Raw genomic sequence first — 25,000 nt, 5'->3', positions numbered from 1 at the left:
GCATCAAGTCGAACCTGCTGCTTAACGGTCGGCCGTGCTTGTTTGTGAAACGATTCTGCTACACATCGTTTCATGCAAAAATCATGTAAAATTACAGCAAATATACTGGAATGAGCAAACGCTTATTTTTTTTCAGGAATGCGTTTCAATAAAGCAAGTTATACAACACATTTGACATGAAATAAAATTTTACTTGAAATGTAAAGCTCAGTTTTTTTTTTCTGTGTGGATACAGATGAAATAAATAATATGGTTCAGATTTTTGCATTGAGTCTTTTAAAAATAACACTAAATAAAATTTAATTCTCTCGGAAGCGTGCGGATTAAGAAGGCCTTATTTCAAACTTTCTCAAAACCTACCTCCCACCCTTCAATTTGGATCAGATCAATGATAAAACATTACTGGCAAAGTTTTACCTCATTTTGATAACTCTAAGGCGACCCTCAAAGGCCTTCAAATTTGTCTGGAATTAGTAAAAATTTTGTATGGAAAAAGTAAAAATAAAAAAAGTTTAAAGAAGAGGAGAACATGTTGGCGGAAAGATAGATAGAGATATTTTAATTTAAACGAAAAGTAAATATTGCACACATGGCCGTATAAGCGGAGGGGAGGAGGTTTTGGGATGAACCATGGGGAGGGGAGGAGGTTTTGGGATGTAGATTTCAACCATCGATGAAGAGTGTCCTGCCCGGGTTATCCCGACAAGGAATTCCCGGGAATAATAAAAATTCATGAATACCCCCGAATCCAGGAAAACGCCTAATTATCCCGGGAATTCCCGTAGTCAATCAAACGTGCTGAATAACTAAACATTTACTCGATCTATATTAGAAAAATTAATCAGATTTAGCAAGGAAAATGAAAGTTCTACCTTAATATATGGCTTGGACTTAAACATTTTTATAAAAACTGGTTTATACATTGAATTTAATATAAAATGATTTTTCATTCGAAAACTTAGTGTTAAAATGAAAATTTAAAGTTTCTATTATTTACATGCAATTTTATATGTAAAAGATCCTAAAAATAAATAAGGAAAAAGTTTTAAGAAATGTTTATTTAATTTTTTCAAAACCAAGGCACGAAGTTTTAACAAAATAATCATACACAAAATTAATAACCAAAATAACCCCCTCCCCTTCATAAGGCCGTTCTTCCTACGGCTCTGATTCTATCTTATCTACCTAACTTTACATAATAAATCAATTTAGAATAGTTGGATCTCTCTAACCTATCAGCGCCATTTTTGTTTTTAATCGGAAAACATATGGATCGAGCATTTCTGGTACTATAGAAATTCTAATTTTTAATATAATAGATCCATTTCCGGTAATATTTCATGTTTTTAAGCTTCTTTTGGCTGTAACCGATAGCTTTTGACATTATTTGGTATAGATTGTAAGATGTGTTTGAAACTTTCTGTGCAAAAAGTTAGTTAAAATGGTGATTGGTTTTTTTTAATTAAATTCTATTAAATCAAGTACAAATTACATAATAAAATTACTGATTTGTTGCTTGTCAAATATAATAAAATGGTCATTTATCTTCTTGTTTGTAGGTGCATCCCTAAGGTACAATTTCTCCCACATCCTAATCCTTAACGTGTCTATCATAGCAACATCAACGCCGATTCAAAACAAGAAAAAAGCTCTTTCGACCCTTTAAATGCCCTACTAATGTGACCCTTTTTTCTCTCTCTTTTCCAGCGATCGCCATCGAGCAGATTCTGTCCCTGTGCTGCCAGGAGGGCGAGGAATGGGGCACTCAGAACCGGCTGTGCTCCAGCTTCAACAAATCACTGGAACTGGTCCCGGGAGAGCTGCGAGGGTTGTGCCTTTCGACGATTGAGATCTGCTGCTCGAAGCAGCACAAGATTTACCAGTGCACAGCTGGCCAAATAGCCGCCCGGCAGGGTCTCAGCTGCTCCCTGAAGGGCGATCATTCAGGGTCGGAATTCTATACGGTAAGTTTCTCTCTAGCTACGATTAGGGGTCGATGGCTGATTTGTTGGTTTTCGACGGCTTACCGGCTTCAGTGTGTTTTTGTGTCTCCCTCCAAAAGGATTGCTGTGAGGCGTGCAAAATCGGTCTGGTCGTGGGATCCAGTTCCAACAAATGCTCGGTTGATCCGTTTGCCTTTGGGAGTCCCTGGGATGAGGTGTACGAAGGATGCTGCAAGGACATCAAACAGGGAGATGACACTTTTCTGCTGAGTGAAGAGGATTCCAGTGAGTGGTTTTTTTCCCTTTTATTAAATGTTGCAGCATCCAAATTTTCAGCAAGTGCACCCGAGCGCTTTTTATTTGACACTTTTGGTTTGCCCGATTTCTTTCACTTTCTATCTGCACTGGTATTGATTACTTCTAGACAATATTTGTGGTCGATTCGAAAATCTTTGTTCGCAGATTTGCGAAAATACTGACGGCGGATCTTATGTATGCAAATGTGAGCCTGGATATATGCTGCTAGATGACAGGAAGACTTGCGTTCAAGTTACGTCCGAGGATGAAAATGAAATATCTACCGATGAGGTTTATGCTGAGTAAGTATATTTCAGAAACTAAAATTACTCTGTAGATACATAAATATTTATAAGTATTTGAAAAAAAATATCTAGTTACATTTAAGTGTCAGTAAGCAATCTAAATACTATTATTAATACTTCAGTAGTAATTTCACAATTTCAAAAACTGTTTTTTACTGTGTGGGGGTAGATAAATTCAAAACCAACTGTAGTTTTACTTTGATACCTACATTTTAAGATAATTATCCATTTGTATTTATTTGTTAATTAGTTGGAAACCAATTTGAAAACTTTTAAAAAGTCTTTTATAGTTAACTGTTCAGTAGGATCAATATGATTTTTTTTTAAATTTTTCAAAGACCAAATGTTATTGTTCTACGAAAAATCACTCTATATGGTGAATAATCATGAAATATTCCTCCATTACTTTTCATTTATTTCCTACATGATTTAAATTTGAATAAAAAAATTGTTGAGACTTTCATTTACCGTAAACTGGGGGAACTTTGATCAGCGAGGTAACTTTGATCAACATGAAATTTTTGCAGATAATCATCATTAACTAAGTTTAAAGTTGAAATATATGAAAACTGTTTACTACGTTTGAAAGCTTATAAACTAAGCTACAAATAGGCTAAATTTGGTTTTTATTGGAAGAATTTTTATATAACTTAAAATGTAATTTAAAAATCTTAAAATATCTCGGTTTTTGAAGGCTCACAAACAAACATCTCTTCTGAACAAATTTAAGCATTTAGGAGCAAATGGGTTGTTTAATGTGAAAGTTCAACTTTTTTCTTGGTTTAGGTTTAGTTTAAGAGTTATTTTTATGGTCATTTGATGATTATTTTTGGATATTGAAAAATATCGGTCATTATCCATGAAAAAGCCCGTATAGAATAAATGTCTAAAAACCTTATCAAATGGATAAGTTTGAAGAAAAAAAGAACAAAGGAACAGTGCGAGGACTAAGGAAATTGCATGAAGATAAAATTTCCTTTTTTTTCGAAGCCAAAAAATATTGAGAAATGTTTATAATTTTTGCCCCTGAATGTATGCAGCAACATTGTCCATCTTTTGAGTATGTTTGTTTTTGAAAGAAAACGTTGAAAAATTCAATCGAGTCCAAACAAAACATTACTGTTATCGATATTTTGAGCTTTCTGTGCTAAATGGCATCAAAACAATAAATTTGAAGATGTTGAGATACGTTTAAACCAAAGTGATCATAGTTATCCCGAAACTCGAAATCTGGTTTTGTAACAATCAATTAATTATAACCACAAATGTCGTTTGAATTTACTGCAACCAATAATCATGTTTAATACTCATCACCTCATTAAGGGTTTTAAAGCTTTTAGGTATTACGAAAAAGTAACCCCTTCCAAAATATGCAAAAATGAATGAAAAAAGTGATCAAAGTTCCCCCAGTTTACGGTACTTTATTCTACAAGTTTTTTCCTGCTCCCTATTGAATGAAAATCAATTGGAAAAAGTGCAAAGAATAATTTACATTCATTTTGACTCTTAACATTTTTAAAGAAAAAATATCCCACCTTTAACTTAGCGAATTGGTTGAATCAAATTTCTTGAATATTCTGAAAATATTTTTTCAATGTAACGAATCAACTATGCTACTAGTTGGAAAATTTATTCAAAATATAATTCAATATCAACCTTCATCCGTTCTTGAAATTTATAGGCGTTACAGGCCCTGGAGTGTTCATTTGACCCTCCTGACAAAAATCGCTATTTCTCTCTCTTGTTCCTCAAATAATTTTTACAAATTTTATATTTTTGGAAACCTCGTAATGTAACACATTCAAATTCAAATTTATGTTACACTATTCAAAAGCAAAGAAAAAAAAAATCCGACACAACACGCTTCGGAAAAAAGACTGTAGATCAGCTATGGAACGTTCGAAAAAATTTTCACTTAGTTTCCAAGAAAACTGAAACTAGAAGCTCTAAACGTTGCACATTTTGAAATTTTCTAAGATCATGTCCACCAAAAATGTAAAAAGTGGTGAAAACACCCTGCTTTTCGATAAATGAATCGACTACATTGTTAAAGTCACACCATATAAATTTTGAAATAAAGGATTGAAAAGTTGACGTAATTTGGCATATTTCAGGATCTTTAGATTGTAAAAAATAGGAAACACAGAGTTTTTGACGAATGCTCAAAAGTATCTGTATTTCGAACCTTTAGTCAATTTGCAACTACTCAGATTTTCTTGCACTTTCACACACATTTAACTTTGCACTGGATTATGAGTATTTTAACCCAAGATTTAAGCAATAAATCTCGTCATCAGTCTTTAAAAAGTTTCCCCTTTGTCCCCATAACAAAGTCGCTTTCTGAAATTAAAGGTTATAGGTAACAATAATGTGAAAAAATTATTGATTTTTTTCAAAACCAAGAATTAAAAGTTTTCTGTTTAAAAATTGTTAGGAACAGTTTTCTCTCTCTCTCTCTCTCTCTCAGTTATATCCAGGTTTCATCAATAAGACTAGGCAACAAAATTCGAATATTTCCTCGATGCATAGAACTTTAGAGGCGTTGCATTTCTGAAACGTAAATATCTAGGAAAAGTACGAATCCTTGATTGAATGAAGATAATTAATAGATTCCAATTCTGTTCTTAGTTTTCTCGTAAGTTAATTAGTTTATCAGTTACCTATTAGTTATTTTCTTTGCAAAATTGATCAATTTTGAAATTTCCACACGCCATTTATCATCAAAAATAGAGGTGATAGACAATATCTGAAAAATTATTCAAATTCAGGACACAAAGATTTTCCATTATCAGTTATAAATGATAGACACAAAAAATGTTTCATATAGTGTTATAAATATTTTCATATGTTGTTTATGTAAGGGTTCCAAAATAACTTTTATTTTTCAAGTTGGTACTAAATCAGGTGTTCTATTTTTTGTCCTAATGTTGAATTGAATCCTATTTTCTTCTTGTATATCCTCACAAAAGTCCTACATTCCTATATTTATTTCTAGTTAGCCTACTTCTAGGGCATTTATTAACAAAAAAATTAGGTTCCTAATAGTAGAATCTGATAAAAATCACATCCAAACAATTTATTAATAGAATAACGATTAAGCATGGATCACGATAAATCTGGACGCATTAAAACGGGTCTATCTCGAAGCTATGTAAACGAAACAAAAATGTTTTGTACCCTTTAAATGTAGGGTTTTTATTGCACTTTAATGAAAAAATAATTAAAAAATTATTCCGATGTTGTTTCGATGAAATTTCGAACTTTTCGTCGAGTACCACTCATCATAGTTTGGACACCCTATTCGCTGACCGGCGACCGGCGAGAATTGCGAACACAAGAGGTTTCGGCGGGTGTTCCACAGGGGTCAATACTCGGCCCGGTTCTGTGGAACATCACTTACGACGACCCATCGGGAGCTGAACTCGTAGGATTTGCGGACGATGTAGTCCTTTTGGCGAGAGGCTCCTCAACAGCGGAGGTTGAGCTTCTGGCCACGGTAGCTATCCAGGCAGTGGAAAGCTGGATGCACTCCAAGTGCCTGCGTTTAGCCCACCACAAAACCGTGATGGTTCTAATCACCAACCTGATCTCACCCCAAACAGGTACCATTGCCGTTGGACCGTGCAATATCGTGTCCAAACGCGCAATCAAGTACCAAGGGATGATGATAGACGACAGGCTCAGCTTTACGAGCCATGTCGATTACGTGCGCAATGTGCAAGAGAGCAGCAATGGCCACGGCCGCACTCACACGGATGATGCCGAACTCCTCGGCCATCCAAAGTAGCAAAAGGAGGATCCTGGCAAGTATGACCACATCAATCTTGCGGCCCGGAGGCAGGCCCTGGGAAGAAACTGTAACATGCAGCGACTTAGCAGCGTTCAGCGACTCTCGGTTTTACTTGAGGAGGATGTCTATTGCTACGACAACAAAGGCACGCCCAATGTACGAGATCTCGCCAATGAGGACTCGATGTCCTACTGACAGCAGCTGTGGGACAGCTCAACGAGAGGAAGGTTGACCCATCGTCTGATCCACGGAGGCACGGTGAAGTGGACTTCTATATGACGCAATTCCTGACTGGTCATGAATGCTTCATGAAGTACCACTACCGGTTTGGACATGTGGCTTCGCAATATTGCCCAAATTCTGGTGACGAAGAGGAAACACCCGAGCATGTGGTGTTTGTATGTCCGAGGTTTGCGGCGGTACGTACTTCCGCCTGTGGGCCCGACACGACGTTTTACAAAGGATGTGTGCGGATTCCAACACTTGGCATGGGTTCACCCGGATCATGACTGCCCTGCAGAGGAGCTGGAATCAACGGCTGTCCGCGAACGGTGTAGGATGACTCCATCGACGGGGAGCATCTGAGTAGTGTGCGTCGGATCCCTTGATCGAAGCTACAAAGATAAGGCAACATCTTCTGCGTAGCGGAGGTCAGGGGTGCGCCGCGAACGTGTGTAGGATACCCCAATGTCGGGGGGTATCCGAGAAGTGCCGCTTCCTAAGGGGGAAACTGCGGGGATAAGACTTTACCTTCCTCGTAGCGGACCTCGAGGGTAGAGGGTTAACCACTGTCGGGGGATACCCACGGGTAGAGAGGCTCTCGACACCGGGTGAGCCTCTCGAGTCGGTGTAGGATGTCGTCACCGTCGGGAAACATCCGAGTCGTAGCATTCCAAGTCCCGAACGTGTGCCGTAACAGGCGCGAGTCCAGGACAAGCTGCTCTCGATCTGGCACACAACGGGCAGTAAAATCCGCGGGCCAAAAATCCTAAGGTTGCCAGCCAAGGGGGATAAAGAAGACCGGACAACGATCGGAGTAGAATGACCCCATCGACAGGGGGCTGTCGAGTAGAGTGCGTCCAACAACACCTTCTGCGTAGTGGATGCCGTGGGTGCGCCACGTTCGTGCGTAGGATGCTCCACCTTCGGTGAGTATCCGAGTAGGGCGGTTCTCAACGACAGAAGCTGCGGGGATAAGACTTGACCTTCTTCGCAGTGGAAATCGTTTGGGAAAGGGTTATTCCACGTTCGGGGAATACCCACAGGTAGAGTGGCTCTCGACGCCGGATGAGCCATTCGAGTCGGAGTAGGATGACGTCTTCGTCGGGAATCATCCGAGTCGTTGCGTTAAGTCCCGCGAGTGTGCCGTGACAGGCGCGAGTCTAGGATACCTCAAACCATAAAAATAAGAGGTCGGTCGTTGCGAGGAGGGTCGGATCTCGAGTCGTTAGAGATCAGGCCTCAAGTCGCGAAGAGGAGAGGTTTGTGTGGGAATCTCGAGTCATTGCGAGGAGATGTCGGTTCTCAAGTCGTTAGAAGAGAGTTCACGCGTCGAGTCGTAGGGATGAGAGGTTTTGCTGAAAGAGGTCTCGTTAATGAGTATTGTCTTGGAGCGCGTTAGTGCGAAGAGACCTCCCACTATTGAAGCATAGTGTACTAAACAGTTCGAGGTGGGAACCAAGTCTGCGGCCCCAGGTGGAGTTTAGGGAGTAGGGGTAAACAAGAGTCTTCCTATTGTACCCATGGACCCAGAGTAGCAAACTGGGGGGACGCGCAGCTTCAAATACCTTGCCAAATCAAACACTTTCTTGCAAACTTATCGGCAAAACCGAATTCGAACTTGCCGGGGACATCACCCCGACCAGTGCAGTGCACCCTTGCAGTGGCTTTATAAAGTTTTTGGCCAGGAAGCTGCCTAAAAGCCATCTTCACGTACGTTTCGTCATCCATGAGGATGCATCCGTCGTACTTCGTTGGAATCTAGTTGGATAACTTCCGGGCACGTCCTTTGTCTACTACATTCTGCTTCAATGTCCGGATTGGTTGCTTATTGGTCCGATAGGATCGTATTCCTTCGCGCAGACAAATCCTACTGACGGTGCACCGGTCGGCGTTGAATTTCTTGGCGATGTCGTAGTCCGACTACCCTGTGTTTGCCTCGATCGTTCTCAACACCTTCAAATGCAGTTTCCGATCCTTAGGTCCACTATTACGCTTGGTATGAACCTGCCGATCGATAGTATGCATCTCACGGAAACGTTTGAGAATGCTGCACACGGTTGATTTGACCATTTTTAACGATTTTGCGATTTTTGAACCCGACCACGTCGAGTTTTTGACGTGGGTGTCCAAAATTTATTTTCGTCTCGCACCTTCCATCACGTGTAACTTTTTTGAAACGAAACGAATCGTTAAACAAGTTTCAACACTGATAGAGGAAACATTCCAAAACAAAGTACTGTCAAAACATTCCAGATCCGACAACTAGGATCACAACAGTAAAATAAACAGTGCGTCCAGATTTATCGTGATCCATGCTTTAGAACATATGGACGCTTCGATACTGACCTTTTGCTTATGCTGGTTACATAAAATTTAGTTCAATCCCGTTTTCCTTTCCTCAGTTGCCGTCGCGGTTTCGAGAAGGACCAACGGACGGGCGAGTGCGTCGATGTGGACGAGTGCGAAACGGGCGAGGCAACCTGTAACGCCATGACCCAGGTCTGCATGAACCTGGAGGGAAGCTATCGCTGTCTGGACATCCAGGAAGATGTCAAATGTGAGGCCGGCTATCGGCTGGATCGAAAAACAGGTCAATGCGAAGGTGGGTGAATAAATGAAGCGGTCATTCCGACCGAAACAACAGCCTTGCGTAACAGACCATTAAACGTGTCATCCTGACCAACGACGGCTGTGTGAAACATTAGACTCTTGATGTGTCATTTTCATTAATCTCATATTTCTATCGCAGCCTCTCTGTCTCTCACATTCTATGTGTCTGTTTTTCATTTTTTCATATTTTATGTATCTATCCATGTTTAGATGTAAACGAGTGCCTAGAGCAGACTGACAGTTAAACTCAGCACTGCCTGAACGGGCGTGGAAATTATACTTGCCAGACTAAGTCGGTGGAAAAATGTGCGCCCGGTTACATCTACGATAGTGCGAGCAAGTCCTGCGAAGGTTTGAACATCTTCTTTCTCTCTTTTCATATATGCACAATTTTCCCTTCGATACTACATAATAAAATGTCTACATACTTTGAGCTTCGTTCCATCACATTTATTTGGCGAAACCTGTTGGCATTTATTGCATGTGCAAACACTTTCAAGTGGCTTTTTCCACTTTATCGGATCAGTGTGGTGTAGGACTAGTAATATGAGCGAGGTTCCGATCCGACACGTGGCTATATTTGCCTTCTCTCCGTTTTGATGATTTTTTTTCGCTTTTTTTTCTCTCCTTTCTTTTCCCTCCATAGACATTGATGAATGCGAGGATGATGCTGCTTGTGACGAGGGCTTCCAATGTGTCAACATTAAAGGATCGTACGACTGTATAGCCGTTGTAAAAAACTATCCACTGTAAGTAAAAGCTTCCTCCTATCATTTCTCCATTCTGAGACCTTAACTACTTGTCAGGATCGTAATGAATAACATGAATGTAGAACTATCATGCTAGATCAGCCATGTGACTTTTAATAGACGAGAATTGAATCGATTTAAGCTAGAATGCGTTCAAATGGAAAGAATATGAATTATTATTGCTCTTCTGTTTTTTTTTTAAAGTTTTTACTCTTGATCATTATTTTACAGACAAACTCCACCAAAACGAAGAGTTGAATCTTGCGCTCCAGGTTTTCGCAGACACAACGATCAATGTGTGGGTAAGCAACACTTGCTTTGTTTTTTAAGTTTGAATACAAAATTGTAATTTTTAAGATATTTTGATAATTCTAGTCATTAAAGTCATTTTTGGCATTTTAATAATTATTGTCATTTTGTCATTTTTGTCACTTTTATCGTTTTTGTCATTTTTGTCATTTTTGTCATTTTTGTCATTTTTGTCATTTTTGTCATTTTTGTCATTTCTGTCATTGTTGTCATTTTTGTCATTTTTGTCATTTTTGTCATTTTTGTCATTTTTGTCATTTTTGTCATTTTTGTCATTTTTGTCATTTTTGTCATTTTTGTCATTTTTGTCATTTTTGTCATTTTTGTCATTTTTGTCATTTTTGTCATTCATGTCATTTTGTCATTTTTGTCATTCATGTCATTTTTGTCATTTTTGTCATTTTTGTCATTTTTGTCATTTTTGTCATTTTTGTCATTTTTGTCATTTTTGTCATTTTTGTCATTTTTGTCATTTTTGTCATTTTTGTTATTTTTGTCATTTTTGTCATTTTTTGTCATTTTTGTCATTTTTGTCATTTTTGTCATTTTTGTCATTTTTGTCATTTTTGTCATTTTTGTCATTTTTGTCATTTTTGTCATTTTTGTCATTTTTGTCATTTTTGTCATTTTTGTCATTTTTGTCATTTTTGTCATTTTTGTCATTTTTGTCATTTTTGTCATTTTTGTCATTTTTGTCATTTTTGTCATTTTTGTCATTTTTGTCATTTTTGTCATTTTTGTAATAATGTCATTTTTCAAATTTTTGGCATTTTTGTCATTTCTGACATTTTTGTCATTTTTGACATTTTTGACATTTCTGACATTTTTGACATTTCTGACATTTTTGCCATTTCTGACATTTTTGCCATTTTTGCCATTTTTGACATTTTTGACATTCTTGACATTTTTTACATTTTAAACATTTTTGACATTTTTGACATTTTTGACATTTTTGACATTTTTGACATTTTTGACATTTTTGACATTTTTGACATTTTTGACATTTTTGACATTTTTGACATTTTTGACATTTTTGACATTTTTGACATTTTTGACATTTTTGACATTTTTGTCATTTTTGTCATTTTTGTCATTTTTGACATTTTTGACAATTTTGACAATTTTGACATTTTTGACATTTTTGACATTTTTGACATTTTTGACATTTTTGACATTTTTGACATTTTTGACATTTTTGACATTTTTGACATTTTTGACATTTTTGACATTTTTGACATTTTTGACATTTTTGACATTTTTGACATTCTTGACATTTTTGACATTTTTGTCATTTTTGACATTTTTGCCTTTTTTGTCATTTTTGACATTATTGAAATGTTTGACATTTTTGACATTTTTGACATTTTTGACATTTTTGACATTTTTGACATTTTTGACATTTTTGTCATTTTTGACATTTTTTACAATTTTGACATTTATGACATTTTTGACATTTTTGACAATTTTGATATTGTTGACATTTTTGACATTTTTAACATTTTTGACATTTTTGACATTTTGACATTTTTGACATTTTTGACATTTTTGACATTTTGACAATTTTGACATTTTTGGCATTTTTGACATTTTTGACATTTTTGAAATTTTTGACATTTTTGACTTTTTTGACATTTTTGACATTTTTGACATTTTTGACATTTTTGACATTTTTGACATTTTTGACATTTTTGACATTTTTGACATACTTGACATTTTTGACATTTTTGACATTTTTGACATTTTTGACATTTTTGACATTTTTGACATTTTTGACATTTTTGACATTTTTGACATTTTTGACATTTTTGACATTTTTGACATTTTTGACATTTTTGACATTTTTGACATTTTTGACATTTTTGACATTTTTGACATTTTTGACATTTTTGACATTTTTGACATTTTTGACATTTTTGACATTTTTGACATTTTTGACATTTTTGACATTTTTGATATTTTTGACATTTTTGGGATTTTTAATTTTTTGTTAAATTTCGAAATTTTCGATATTTTTGATAATTTTGACATTTTTGACATTTTGAACATTTTTGACATTTTCAACATTTTCGAAATTTTGGACATTTTTGACATTTTTGACAATTATGACATTTTGGACATTTTTGACATTTTTGACATTTTTGTCATTTTTGACATTTTTGACATTTTTGACATTTTTACGATTTTTATCATTTTTGTCATTTTTGTCAATTTCTGTCGTTTTTTTTTAATTTTTTCATCTTTGACAAAGTAGAAACCATTTTCAACGATTGCCATATAGAAACAAATATACTTCAATTGATTATTGCTTGTTTTCGAACTTTGCTGTTTAAGCTGCTTTTCTCGAAAGCATTTGCATGTTTTAATCAATTCTTGAATCAATTTTCTGCACTCTCCAAGCAATTGCAGCATCATTATTTAAGCACTGTTTTAACGAATTTCGACCTCATTAAAATCCGCAGACATTGACGAGTGTGCCGCTGATAAGAATGCATGTGACAGCAACCAGGTGTGCACCAATGAGATCGGTGGTTTTCGATGCGATTGCAAAATTGGCTTCATGTTGGACCAGGTCACGAACGCCTGTGTGGGTGAGTATTTTATGCTTGCTTTCTCCCTTTTCCAATATTTCATTCTGGCGATGCGGTCAACAATTTACGAACCGACAGACGACCAGCCGGCTTATCGTTCTGATTGATTTAGTCCTTCCATCCATCTAATGGTTGGTTTCGAATGATTGTTGGTTCTATTTTCAGACATTAATGAGTGCCAGATAAATGCCCACGAGTGTTTGGAATCGCAACGATGTGACAATACGATCGGATCGTACACGTGCATCCGGTTGCAGAGCTGTGGCACCGGTTACACGCTCAATGCCGGCACCGGAAACTGTGACGGTCAGTGAGTTTCATGATTATCATTTTTTTGGTCGAAAGGGGATGCCAGAATTATTGCACGAATGTAAATTATTAATTTTTGAATAACTATGTGATAATAATAATCATTTATGCAACAAGCTGTAAAAATTGGATTTTTTCCAGCACGAGTCGTAAATAAAAATTCATATACGCGGCCCAACTATTTCATTTTTTAAATTCAGTAACCGATTTTTCATTAGAAACATTGGGAAGCAAATAAAAGACATTATTTTTTTTAAATTTTCTAAACTAGTGTAATTAATTAATTGAATCAACTTTTTGGCACCTCTGATCATCTCCGGTATCGTCCCGGTGAAGTTCCGATATCTGGTTCGATTGAATAATAACCGTAAGAGACAATCCTCATTTCTCTCATTTCGCGTTAACAGACGATGACGAATGTGCGTTGGGACGGCACAACTGCGTCTCCCCGTACGAGTGTTTCAACACGAAAGGTTCCTTCCGGTGTCGCCAACGGTCCAGGTATGCTCCTCCCCCGCCTCCGTCCGTAAGTAGCCACCACAACAGCTTGACGGCAACGACTAGCACTAGCACAAGTACCAGCACCAGCACTTCCACTTCCACTACTACAACTGCCCGTCCCGTTTATTACACGCCGCCCCCGCCCAGGATGACACATCATCAGAGCCATCACAATCAGCAACAACCCTTGTACCAACAACCTTCGGCGGGTCAACTGCAACAGCCTGACTATAATCGGTACTCCGGGGGTTGCGGAATTGGATTCGAACGAAACGCTCTGGGAGCTTGTGTCGGTAAGAAATTGGCAATTTGAGAATTTACTCAATACGATTACAGACATTAATACGTACATATATTGCACCGGAAGGTACGATTCTACTAATGAAAACAATATTCCCAAACTCATGCTATCCAAACCATTACCGGGAATTCGGGATACCCAGCAATCAACCCCTAATTCAACACCAATATGTTTTAATATTGAAATAGTTAAAATAGAATATAGAAAATAGGGTTCGCTTTTCACTAATGCTTGAAGTTTTGTTGGCGAATTCAATTTAGACATCGACGAGTGTGCCCGGGAGAATGTGTGCCGCTACAATCAGCGTTGCGTGAACAGTAATGGATCCTATCGGTGTTACGATCTGCTGGTGTGTCCCAACGGGTTTACCGCCAACAGCGAAGGGACCGAATGTTTGGGTAAGTTTGTGATCTTTAAAAAAAAACCTCAAAGGCAGAGTAATAGTAATTTGTATCTATTCTACACATATGTTAAATCTTGGTTAGAAGATTATCTTATTGAAAGTGGCATAGAAATAGTTAAAAATAAGACAAAGAAAATTTCTCGAAATTTTTCAGTGGCATTTCTGATCAACTCAAGGGTACGCTATTTTCTGGCACTGTTTTGAAACCCCAGCTGCCCACTCTCAGTTCAATAAACATTTTTTCTAGGTTGTTAAAAGACCAATATTATCAAACCTTTTCGTTAACAAAACACAAAATTTTTATTCAGATCGTTGAGTTTGTTTTGTTTTTGAAGGGATGGTTCGTTATACGAGTACAGAACTTTTATAATGATCGTAAGTTTTATTTGTAGCATGGCTCACCTTGTATCAAATGAGCGAAATGAGGAAGACAACTTACCCGCTCCTTAATTTGGCCAAAACACTTCTTATAAGTTGAACATACTTTCCAATTTTGTTGTGTTTGATATTCTAGGAAGAACTATTTTGAAAGAATCTTAATCCAAAAAATCAACTATTCAGATGTATCTTTCCAAAATTGTTTGCTACTATCTATTGTTTCCTAAAAACTATTACGATTTTGCAAAAGTTAGCACATTTCTAAAATGTCATTTAAATTATTTTGGGGATTTGGAGATTATCCCTCCCCATATGAGGGTCGAAAATTCCAAACGCAATGTTCTTCTCAAACCTCAAAATTTCAATTTCCTCACCAAATTTTGATGAACGACCAAAATTATTCAAGAGTAACAATTTCGACTCAGAACTAAAGCTTAAACCTCGAAATCGTATCCTACGTCCACAACTCTTCTACAGTTTTATCTTATTTTCTCATTTATTGAAATTTAGTCCAGAATATCGAATTCAATTTAATTTGAATTAGCTTGCCAGATTTTCCAGATTTTGCCCGTTTTTTTTTTTCAAATTACTTAGAAAATCAAATAAAAAATTGTAAAATTTTTGTCTTAAACAATTTTTGATATCCCTCTAGAAAGGCGAAACCAAAGACTGAACGTCGGGCAAAATGTAAATTTTGTATTTTCTCCCTGTTGAGTGAAATGGCAAAAATTTTGTCAAAACTGACACGAACGTTTTTTTTTTTGACAGTTTGCAATATAATTGACTGATGTATTTTGATAAAAAATGCAATATTTAAAACGTTTTCTTAAAAGTTTAAATCGAATAATTTGGATTTTGACGAATATTGTGGGAAAAAGTCCGGATTCGCACAGCCTTGATACTTGGAGGAAATGTTGGAAAGCGTAGGTGAGAATCATTCCGGAATTTGTGGTTCCGAATTTTTTATAAACATTTTAACTCGATTAACAAATCTCGGATTATGTATCCCGTTTATTGTTCTTGAATTTCAGTTTGGATCATCATTCGAACAAAACCCTGATAAGAATCTTTGTTTTCACTTAAAACTTAAACTAGATGCGTATTCCATATTCGAAATGCATTATTTCGGAAAATGAAAATTAATATTGAAAATGGCAAACCAATTTTTAAATTGAGACTTGAAATTTTTACTTTTTATTCTTATGCAAAATCGGAGCTTTAGAAAGTTTCATTACTAACAATTTTCATTTTCATTCACAAGTCGAGTTTCGAATTAATAACTGAAACACAAATTTATATTGTAAGCCAAAAATTCAGAATTCAAACAAGAGATTTGAGGATAGGTGTTCTGATACAAATTTTGCTTTTTGTTTAACAAACAAAAAGAATTCGTATCTGGAATTCATATTCAAACATCATTTTCAAACTTGGAAATCAAATGTAAAATTCAGGTTTGAAGAATAGACTCAGATTCGAAATTAAAATTAAAAAATTGGATTCAGACTCAGGTTAAAGTGAAATTTTACAATCAAGATTAAAATATCAATGTGAAATCATAAAAACAGAAATGATACAAATAGCAGGAAACTGTAGTTTCATAGTTTTGATTCAGGATTCAAAATTTAAATTAAATACTCAATAAGAGCCAGTTTGGATACACAAACCAGAAGAAATCACAAATTTGTAAAATATTTAAATTGGAATTCATTTTAAATATTAAATTAAAAAAAATATACATTAAGTTTTAGAAAAATATTAACAGGATCTGAATTACAAATAAAGTCTTTAATGGTAAACTTTTATTTGTCTTAGAACTTGTACTTAATCTGTTTTAATCAACTTTTTTTGCTATTTATTAAATTTGCATTTTTCTAGCCAAAAAGTTATAGGAAAAAAATTTCTCACCAATCCCTCCCATGAGTCAAGCAATATTTAAATAAGGTAGTGTCGAGAGACATATTGTGAAAATTTATTTGAGAATGGTGGGAATTTCTAAGAAAAACGCGTTTTAGAACGAAATTGAATTCCAATTTCATTTTGATTTTTTTGGTAAGGCCGCTATTTCACTATGTTATGAAGTTTTTTGGTCCTTTGAAGATTGCATTATGTTTTTTTTAAGTTAATAATGAATGCAATGTCGCCTTGAAGCTAAAACGTGCAAAAATGAAGAAAGTATGAGCTTCGAAAAGGTCTAGCTGGTAGATGTTGAGTGTTTAACTAATTGTAATGATTTTAATCTAACCGGTTTACCATATACAATTCATATGTAGAACAATTAACATTCGTTCATGATTGTTAACTCAGTTTACTAAAATACCTATAAAAGATTGTGGTTTTGTATACAAAATTGTGTTTTGATCACTTTCTTGTAATGAGGAGCTTAAACTGCACTGATTAAAACATTTTCATTGAAGACTTCGAACTAATTTTAAGGTTTTGCAAATTTCAGTGGTGAAAATCCACAATTTTTTCGAACTTTGATGGTCTTTTTTTAAAGAAAAACTATTCGAAAATGCAACATTTTTTGCACCCATCTTGAAGAGTAAGAATCCTTCTACAATAACATGTTTTCAAATTGGAAAATTTCCAGTAGATTCTTCGAATTATCATCGAAAAAGAAAAGTTTCCTAGTGAATAAACAGATTTTTCGTGATTGTGATTGTGACGTCTCAGCCTGTACCAATACTAGAGCAGGACTGCCTTGGCACTACCTTCTTTAAATATTCCTTGCCCATGAGTCGGTTCTTCATAAGGCCATTTATCTAATGAATCAATTACACTTGAACTTTTCTTGCAAAGTAAAATTTGATTGGAAATTTTTATTGATTCTTACATACAGTTGCGTTCAAAAACGAAAGAAATCGCTTGAAGCTGCGCACCCACTTCCAACTTTGACAAGCTGCCATTTCTCTCTCGGTTGATATTTTTTCATGGAAATTTCACACAATTTAGTTCAACTACCCAACTAAAACTCCACAAAATTTGAAGTCTTTACATTGACGGGAAACAAAGATACAGCTATTCCTGTAAAAAAGGGAAATTTGGAGTTGCTTCACTAAATTTTCTGTATCTTTGACAATTTTCATTGAAAAATCTTTAAATTTGGTCCAAAGATGTGAAAATGTTTGATCTAATACCAGGCCAAGTTTCGTCAAAATCGATGAACGTGATCAAAAATGGTGCCGGGTTGAAAATGAGAGACGATTTCATTCTTTTTTGAACGGATGTTTATATGGAAATCATCGTAATCCATGTATTCTTGGTATTTTCTTTCACAAAACCAAAATTTATCACAAAGATTGTTGTAAATTGATTGGAACTTGAAATCCTAGTTTCGGTTACCCGAGCTTTACTGTTATCCAATCATAGCACAGTGGGGATTTTCAAGCTAAAAAAGGTACCAAATTCAGGCAAGAACGTCTCGCTTGAAAAACCAAACATAGTAAAGTATATTATATTTATGACAATTGAATAACAATTTAGTTGATTTTTTCAAATGTTTTTTTTTTCCACTTATAAAAAACTATAATTAAGTATATTTTGAGAACTGTACTGATTTTATTAGAACGCGTCTTATTCGACCGACTTTGCAATGCATTGCTTTAAAGCTCCGATTGAAGCTTATTTGAGGAAGTTGTTCAAGTTCCCATGTACAATGATGTAACAAACCTAATTATCTTTGGCTCATTTATCTTCCCCCTCAGACGTGGACGAGTGCAGCACCGGTGAGGCCAAGTGTGGTCCGGATCAGGTGTGCAAAAACAAACGCGGCGGCTACGTCTGTTTGTGTCCGCCGGGGCACATAATCGGCCGGAATCATCGCTGCGAGGACGTAAACGAGTGCGATTTGCACAAAGGCAAGGTGTGTCCCCAGAACTCGGACTGCCTGAACACGGTTGGGTCCTATCGATGTGACTGCAAGGAAGGCTTCCGGAAGGCACGCCCCGAAGATCTGATCTGTACGGATGTGGACGAATGCAGTGAAGTTCCGGGGCTGTGCCATCAGCGCTGCATCAACTACTGGGGCTCCTATCGGTGTGGCTGCGAGCCGGGCTATCGATTGGCCATGAATAATCGGACCTGCGACGACGTGGACGAGTGCGAGGAATACAAATCGAATAACCTCTGCGTGGGCATTTGCGAAAACACACCTGGCTCGTACAGCTGCCGATGTCCGCAGGGCTACAAAGTGGGACACGATGGGCGCAGCTGTATTGGTAATTCAATTATTATCCTTGACTTTCTTGATATTTAGTTTTTTTTGCATTCCTGATGCAGATGCCTTGAATCAAACAATAGTTCTGATTGATTTACAAGTTATGTAGCTCTTCATTAGACTGAGTCGATTTGGGGTCATTTTTGAATTTCTCAAACTCTGGGGTCTAAACTGCTTCGTTTGGGTTAAAAACTCATTCATGATTTTTGCAGAATGTTTAAGTAACTTTTAAATAAGTGAATTTGAACTTTGAGGTTTGTATGGGAAAATTTAATATTTTGTATTGAAAAATTAACATCATTTATAATTCTTCTGTGGAGGTGAGCATATGGTTTTTGTGCTAATTTATAAAATCTTCAAAGGAAATTTTCGCCTGAACATCTTTGTCGAAGACCTCAACTTCGTATTTTATTACACTAATAAGTTATTAGCTGTTTAACAGGGGTGTGTCTTTTGAAATTGATAAACAATAAATTCAATTGACATCACTGCTGGGTGCCTAGTGAGGTATTACATGATTACTATTCTTGCAAAGCTTTGCGAGGGAAATCCAGTGATGCCAATTGAGTTGAATGCCAAAAGACATAACCCTGTTAAACAGCTAATATCTTTTTTCCTAATAAGATACGAAGTTACATTCTTGGACAAAGTTGTTCAGCGGAAAATTTCCTTTAGAGAATTTATAAATTGGCACAAAAACCATAAGCAGGCTCGGTTCCTCAGAAGAAACAAAAATAATGTTTATTTTTCAGTACAAAATATTACATTTTTTCCCATTCAACTTAAAAATTCTGCAAAATTCATGGACGAGTATTGAACCGAAACAAAGACTTTTAGGCCCCAGGGTTTGAGAAGTTAAAAAATGACCCCAAATCGACTCAGTCTACTTTTCATTCATATTATCATAATTTTTATTACTTATCTAATACATATTACCTACCTCAATTTCTGAGCATCATTTTCATTGCACTCATTTGAAGACTTCTACGATGTTAGCTGAATGTTGGTCCAGATTTTCATCGTTTTTATTTAAATTCTCGAAGCATTTTTTTTTTTTTATCTCATTCATAAATGAAAGTTTTTCAAAATAATTTCGATTGAAATTGAATACAAATGAATTCATTTAAAGTTTAAAAATAACAAGCCATTTGTAATTTCTGATACCGTTGTTATGTTTTTGGTTGACAATAATGACAAAAATGACAAAAATGACAAAAATGACAAAAATGACAAATATGACAAAAATGACAAAAATGACAAAAATGACAAAAATGACAAAAATGACAAAAATGACAAAAATGACAAAAATGACAAAAATGACAAAAATGACAAAAATGACAAAAATGACAAAAATGACAAAAATGACAAAAATGACAAAAATGACAAAAATGACAAAAATGACAAAAATGACAAAAATGACAAAAATGACAAAAATGACAAAAATGACAAAAATGACAAAAATGACAAAAATCACAAAAATGACGAAAACGACAAAAATGACAAAAATGACAAAAATGACAAAAATGACAAAAATGACAAAAATGACAAAAATGACAAAAATGACAAAAATGACAAAAATGACAAAAATGACAAAAATGACAAAAATGACAAAAATGACAAAAATGACAAAAATGACAAAAATGACAAAAATGACAAAAATGACAAAAATGACAAAAATGACAAAAATGACAAAAATGACAAAAATGACAAAAATGACAAAAATGACAAAAATGACAAAAATGACAAAAATGACAAAAATGACAAAAATGACAAAAATGACAAAAATGACAAAAATGACAAAAATGACAAAAATGACAAAAATGACAAAAATGACAAAAATGACAAAAATGACAAAAATGACAAAAATGACAAAAATGACAAAAATGACAAAAATGACAAAAATGACAAAAATGACAAAAATGACAAAAATGACAAAAATGACAAAAATGACAAAAATGACAAAAATGACAAAAATGACAAAAATGACAAAAATGACAAAAATGACAAAAATGACAAAAATGACAAAAATGACAAAAATGACAAAAATGACAAAAATGACAAAAATGACAAAAATGACAAAAATGACAAAAATGACAAAAATGACAAAAATGACAAAAATGACAAAAATGACAAAAATGACAAAAATGACAAAAATGACAAAAATGACAAAAATGACAAAAATGACAAAAATGACAAAAATGACAAAAATGACAAAAATGACAAAAATGACAAAAATGACAAAAATGACAAAAATGACAAAAATGACAAAAATGACAAAAATGACAAAAATGACAAAAATGACAAAAATGACAAAAATGACAAAAATGACAAAAATGACAAAAATGACAAAAATGACAAAAATGACAAAAATGACAAAAATGACAAAAATGACAAAAATGACAAAAATGACAAAAATGACAAAAATGACAAAAATGACAAAAATGACAAAAATGACAAAAATGACAAAAATGACAAAAATGACAAAAATGACAAAAATGACAAAAATGACAAAAATGACAAAAATGACAAAAATGACAAAAATGACAAAAATGACAAAAATGACAAAAATGACAAAAATGACAAAAATGACAAAAATGACAAAAATGACAAAAATGACAAAAATGACAAAAATGACAAAAATGACAAAAATGACAAAAATGACAAAAATGACAAAAATGACAAAAATGACAAAAATGACAAAAATGACAAAAATGACAAAAATGACAAAAATGACAAAAATGACAAAAATGACAAAAATGACAAAAATGACAAAAATGACAAAAATGACAAAAATGACAAAAATGACAAAAATGACAAAAATGACAAAAATGACAAAAATGACAAAAATGACAAAAATGACAAAAATGACAAAAATGACAAAAATGACAAAAATGACAAAAATGACAAAAATGACAAAAATGACAAAAATGACAAAAATGACAAAAATGACAAAAATGACAAAAATGACAAAAATGACAAAAATGACAAAAATGACAAAAATGACAAAAATGACAAAAATGACAAAAATGACAAAAATGACAAAAATGACAAAAATGACAAAAATGACAAAAATGACAAAAATGACAAAAATGACAAAAATGACAAAAATGACAAAAATGACAAAAATGACAAAAATGACAAAAATGACAAAAATGACAAAAATGACAAAAATGACAAAAATGACAAAAATGACAAAAATGACAAAAATGACAAAAATGACAAAAATGACAAAAATGACAAAAATGACAAAAATGACAAAAATGACAAAAATGACAAAAATGACAAAAATGACAAAAATGACAAAAATGACAAAAATGACAAAAATGACAAAAATGACAAAAATGACAAAAATGACAAAAATGACAAAAATGACAAAAATGACAAAAATGACAAAAATGACAAAAATGACAAAAATGACAAAAATGACAAAAATGACAAAAATGACAAAAATGACAAAAATGACAAAAATGACAAAAATGACAAAAATGACAAAAATGACAAAAATGACAAAAATGACAAAAATGACAAAAATGACAAAAATGACAAAAATGACAAAAATGACAAAAATGACAAAAATGACAAAAATGACAAAAATGACAAAAATGACAAAAATGACAAAAATGACAAAAATGACAAAAATGACAAAAATGACAAAAATGACAAAAATGACAAAAATGACAAAAATGACAAAAATGACAAAAATGACAAAAATGACAAAAATGACAAAAATGACAAAAATGACAAAAATGACAAAAATGACAAAAATGACAAAAATGACAAAAATGACAAAAATGACAAAAATGACAAAAATGACAAAAATGACAAAAATGACAAAAATGACAAAAATGACAAAAATGACAAAAATGACAAAAATGACAAAAATCACAAAAATCACAAAAATCACAAAAATCACAAAAATCACAAAAATCACAAAAATGACAAAAATGACAAAAATGACAAAAATGACAAAAATGACAAAAATGACAAAAATGACAAAAATGACAAAAATGACAAAAATGACAAAAATGACAAAAATGACAAAAATGACAAAAATGACAAAAATGACAAAAATGACAAAAATGACAAAAATGACAAAAATGACAAAAATGACAAAAATGACAAAAATGACAAAAATGACAAAAATGACAAAAATGACAAAAATGACAAAAATGACAAAAATGACAAAATGACAAAAATGACAAAAATGACAAAAATGACAAAAATGACAAAAATGACAAAAATGACAAAAATGACAAAAATGACAAAAATGACAAAAATGACAAAAATGACAAAAATGACAAAAATGACAAAAATGACAAAAATGACAAAAATGACAAAAATGACAAAAATGACAAAAATGACAAAAATGACAAAAATGACAAAAATGACAAAAATGACAAAAATGACAAAAATGACAAAAATGACAAAAATGACAAAAATGACAAAAATCACAAAAATGACAAAAATGACAAAAATGACAAAAATGACAAAAATGACAAAAATGACAAAAATGACAAAAATGACAAAAATGACAAAAATGACAAAAATGACAAAAATGACAAAAATGACAAAAATGACAAAAATGACAAAAATGACAAAAATGACAAAAATGACAAAAATGACAAAAATGACAAAAATGACAAAAATGACAAAAATGACAAAAATGACAAAAATGACAAAAATGACAAAAATGACAAAAATGACAAAAATGACAAAAATGACAAAAATGACAAAAATGACAAAAATGACAAAAATGACAAAAATGACAAAAATGACAAAAATGACAAAAATGACAAAAATGACAAAAATGACAAAAATGACAAAAATGACAAAAATGACAAAAATGACAAAAATGACAAAAATGACAAAAATGACAAAAATGACAAAAATGACAAAAATGACAAAAATGACAAAAATGACAAAAATGACAAAAATGACAAAAATGACAAAAATGACAAAAATGACAAAAATGACAAAAATGACAAAAATGACAAAAATGACAAAAATGACAAAAATGACAAAAATGACAAAAATGACAAAAATGACAAAAATGACAAAATGACAAAAATGACAAAAATGACAAAAATGACAAAAATGACAAAAATGACAAAAATGACAAAAATGACAAAAATGACAAAAATGACAAAAATGACAAAAATGACAAAAATGACAAAAATGACAAAAATGACAAAAATGACAAAAATGACAAAAATGACAAAAATGACAAAAATGACAAAAATGACAAAAATGACAAAAATGACAAAAATGACAAAAATGACAAAAATGACAAAAATGACAAAAATGACAAAAATGACAAAAATGACAAAAATGACAAAAATGACAAAAATGACAAAAATGACAAAAATGACAAAAATGACAAAAATGACAAAATGACAAAAATGACAAAAATGACAAAAATGACAAAAATGACAAAAATGACAAAAATGACAAAAATGACAAAAATGACAAAAATGACAAAAATGACAAAAATGACAAAAATGACAAAAATGACAAAAATGACAAAAATGACAAAAATGACAAAAATGACAAAAATGACAAAAATGACAAAAATGACAAAAATGACAAAAATGACAAAAATGACAAAAATGACAAAAATGACAAAAATGACAAAAATGACAAAAATGACAAAAATGACAAAAATGACAAAAATGACAAAAATGACAAAAATGACAAAAATGACAAAAATGACAAAAATGACAAAAATGACAAAAATGACAAAAATGACAAAAATGACAAAAATGACAAAAATGACAAAAATGACAAAAATGACAAAAATAACAAAAATGACAAAAATGACAAAAATGACAAAAATGACAAAAATGACAAAAATGACAAAAATGACAAAAATGACAAAAATGACAAAAATGACAAAAATGACAAAAATGACAAAAATGACAAAAATGACAAAAATGACAAAAATGACAAAAATGACAAAAATGACAAAAATGACAAAAATGACAAAAATGACAAAAATGACAAAAATGACAAAAATGACAAAAATGACAAAAATGACAAAAATGACAAAAATGACAAAAATGACAAAAATGACAAAAATGAA

The 25,000-nt window shown here is 33.3% G+C and overlaps 1 protein-coding gene across 3 annotated transcripts in view; it reads left to right on the top strand.

Annotated features, from left to right (window-relative positions):
• The window catches only part of LOC129746079 (fibulin-1), a 190,949-nt gene that overhangs the window by 44,906 nt on the left and 121,043 nt on the right, over positions 1-25,000 (top strand). Inside the window, exons 3-14 of one of the 3 annotated variants that reach the window (XM_055739528.1) lie at positions 1,708-1,964; positions 2,063-2,228; positions 2,368-2,542; positions 8,960-9,159; positions 9,814-9,916; positions 10,148-10,218; positions 12,685-12,813; positions 12,979-13,119; positions 13,530-13,623; positions 13,771-13,916; positions 14,185-14,322; positions 18,410-18,922. In XM_055739528.1, coding sequence (XP_055595503.1) covers positions 1,708-1,964; positions 2,063-2,228; positions 2,368-2,542; positions 8,960-9,159; positions 9,814-9,916; positions 10,148-10,218; positions 12,685-12,813; positions 12,979-13,119; positions 13,530-13,623; positions 13,771-13,916; positions 14,185-14,322; positions 18,410-18,922 — 2,133 coding nt within the window. Of the gene's footprint in view, positions 1-1,707; positions 1,965-2,062; positions 2,229-2,367; positions 2,543-8,959; positions 9,160-9,813; positions 9,917-10,147; positions 10,219-12,684; positions 12,814-12,978; positions 13,120-13,529; positions 13,917-14,184; positions 14,323-18,409; positions 18,923-25,000 lie in introns of all 3 variants that reach the window. The other 2 variants (XM_055739527.1, XM_055739529.1) reach the window with 2 other exon arrangements.

This window comes from Uranotaenia lowii, chromosome 2, assembly GCF_029784155.1.
Source record: "Uranotaenia lowii strain MFRU-FL chromosome 2, ASM2978415v1, whole genome shotgun sequence".
Taxonomy (NCBI): domain Eukaryota; kingdom Metazoa; phylum Arthropoda; class Insecta; order Diptera; family Culicidae; genus Uranotaenia; species Uranotaenia lowii.
Note: the sequence above shows the minus strand (reverse complement) of the source record. Positions and strands in the feature narration are given on the sequence as shown.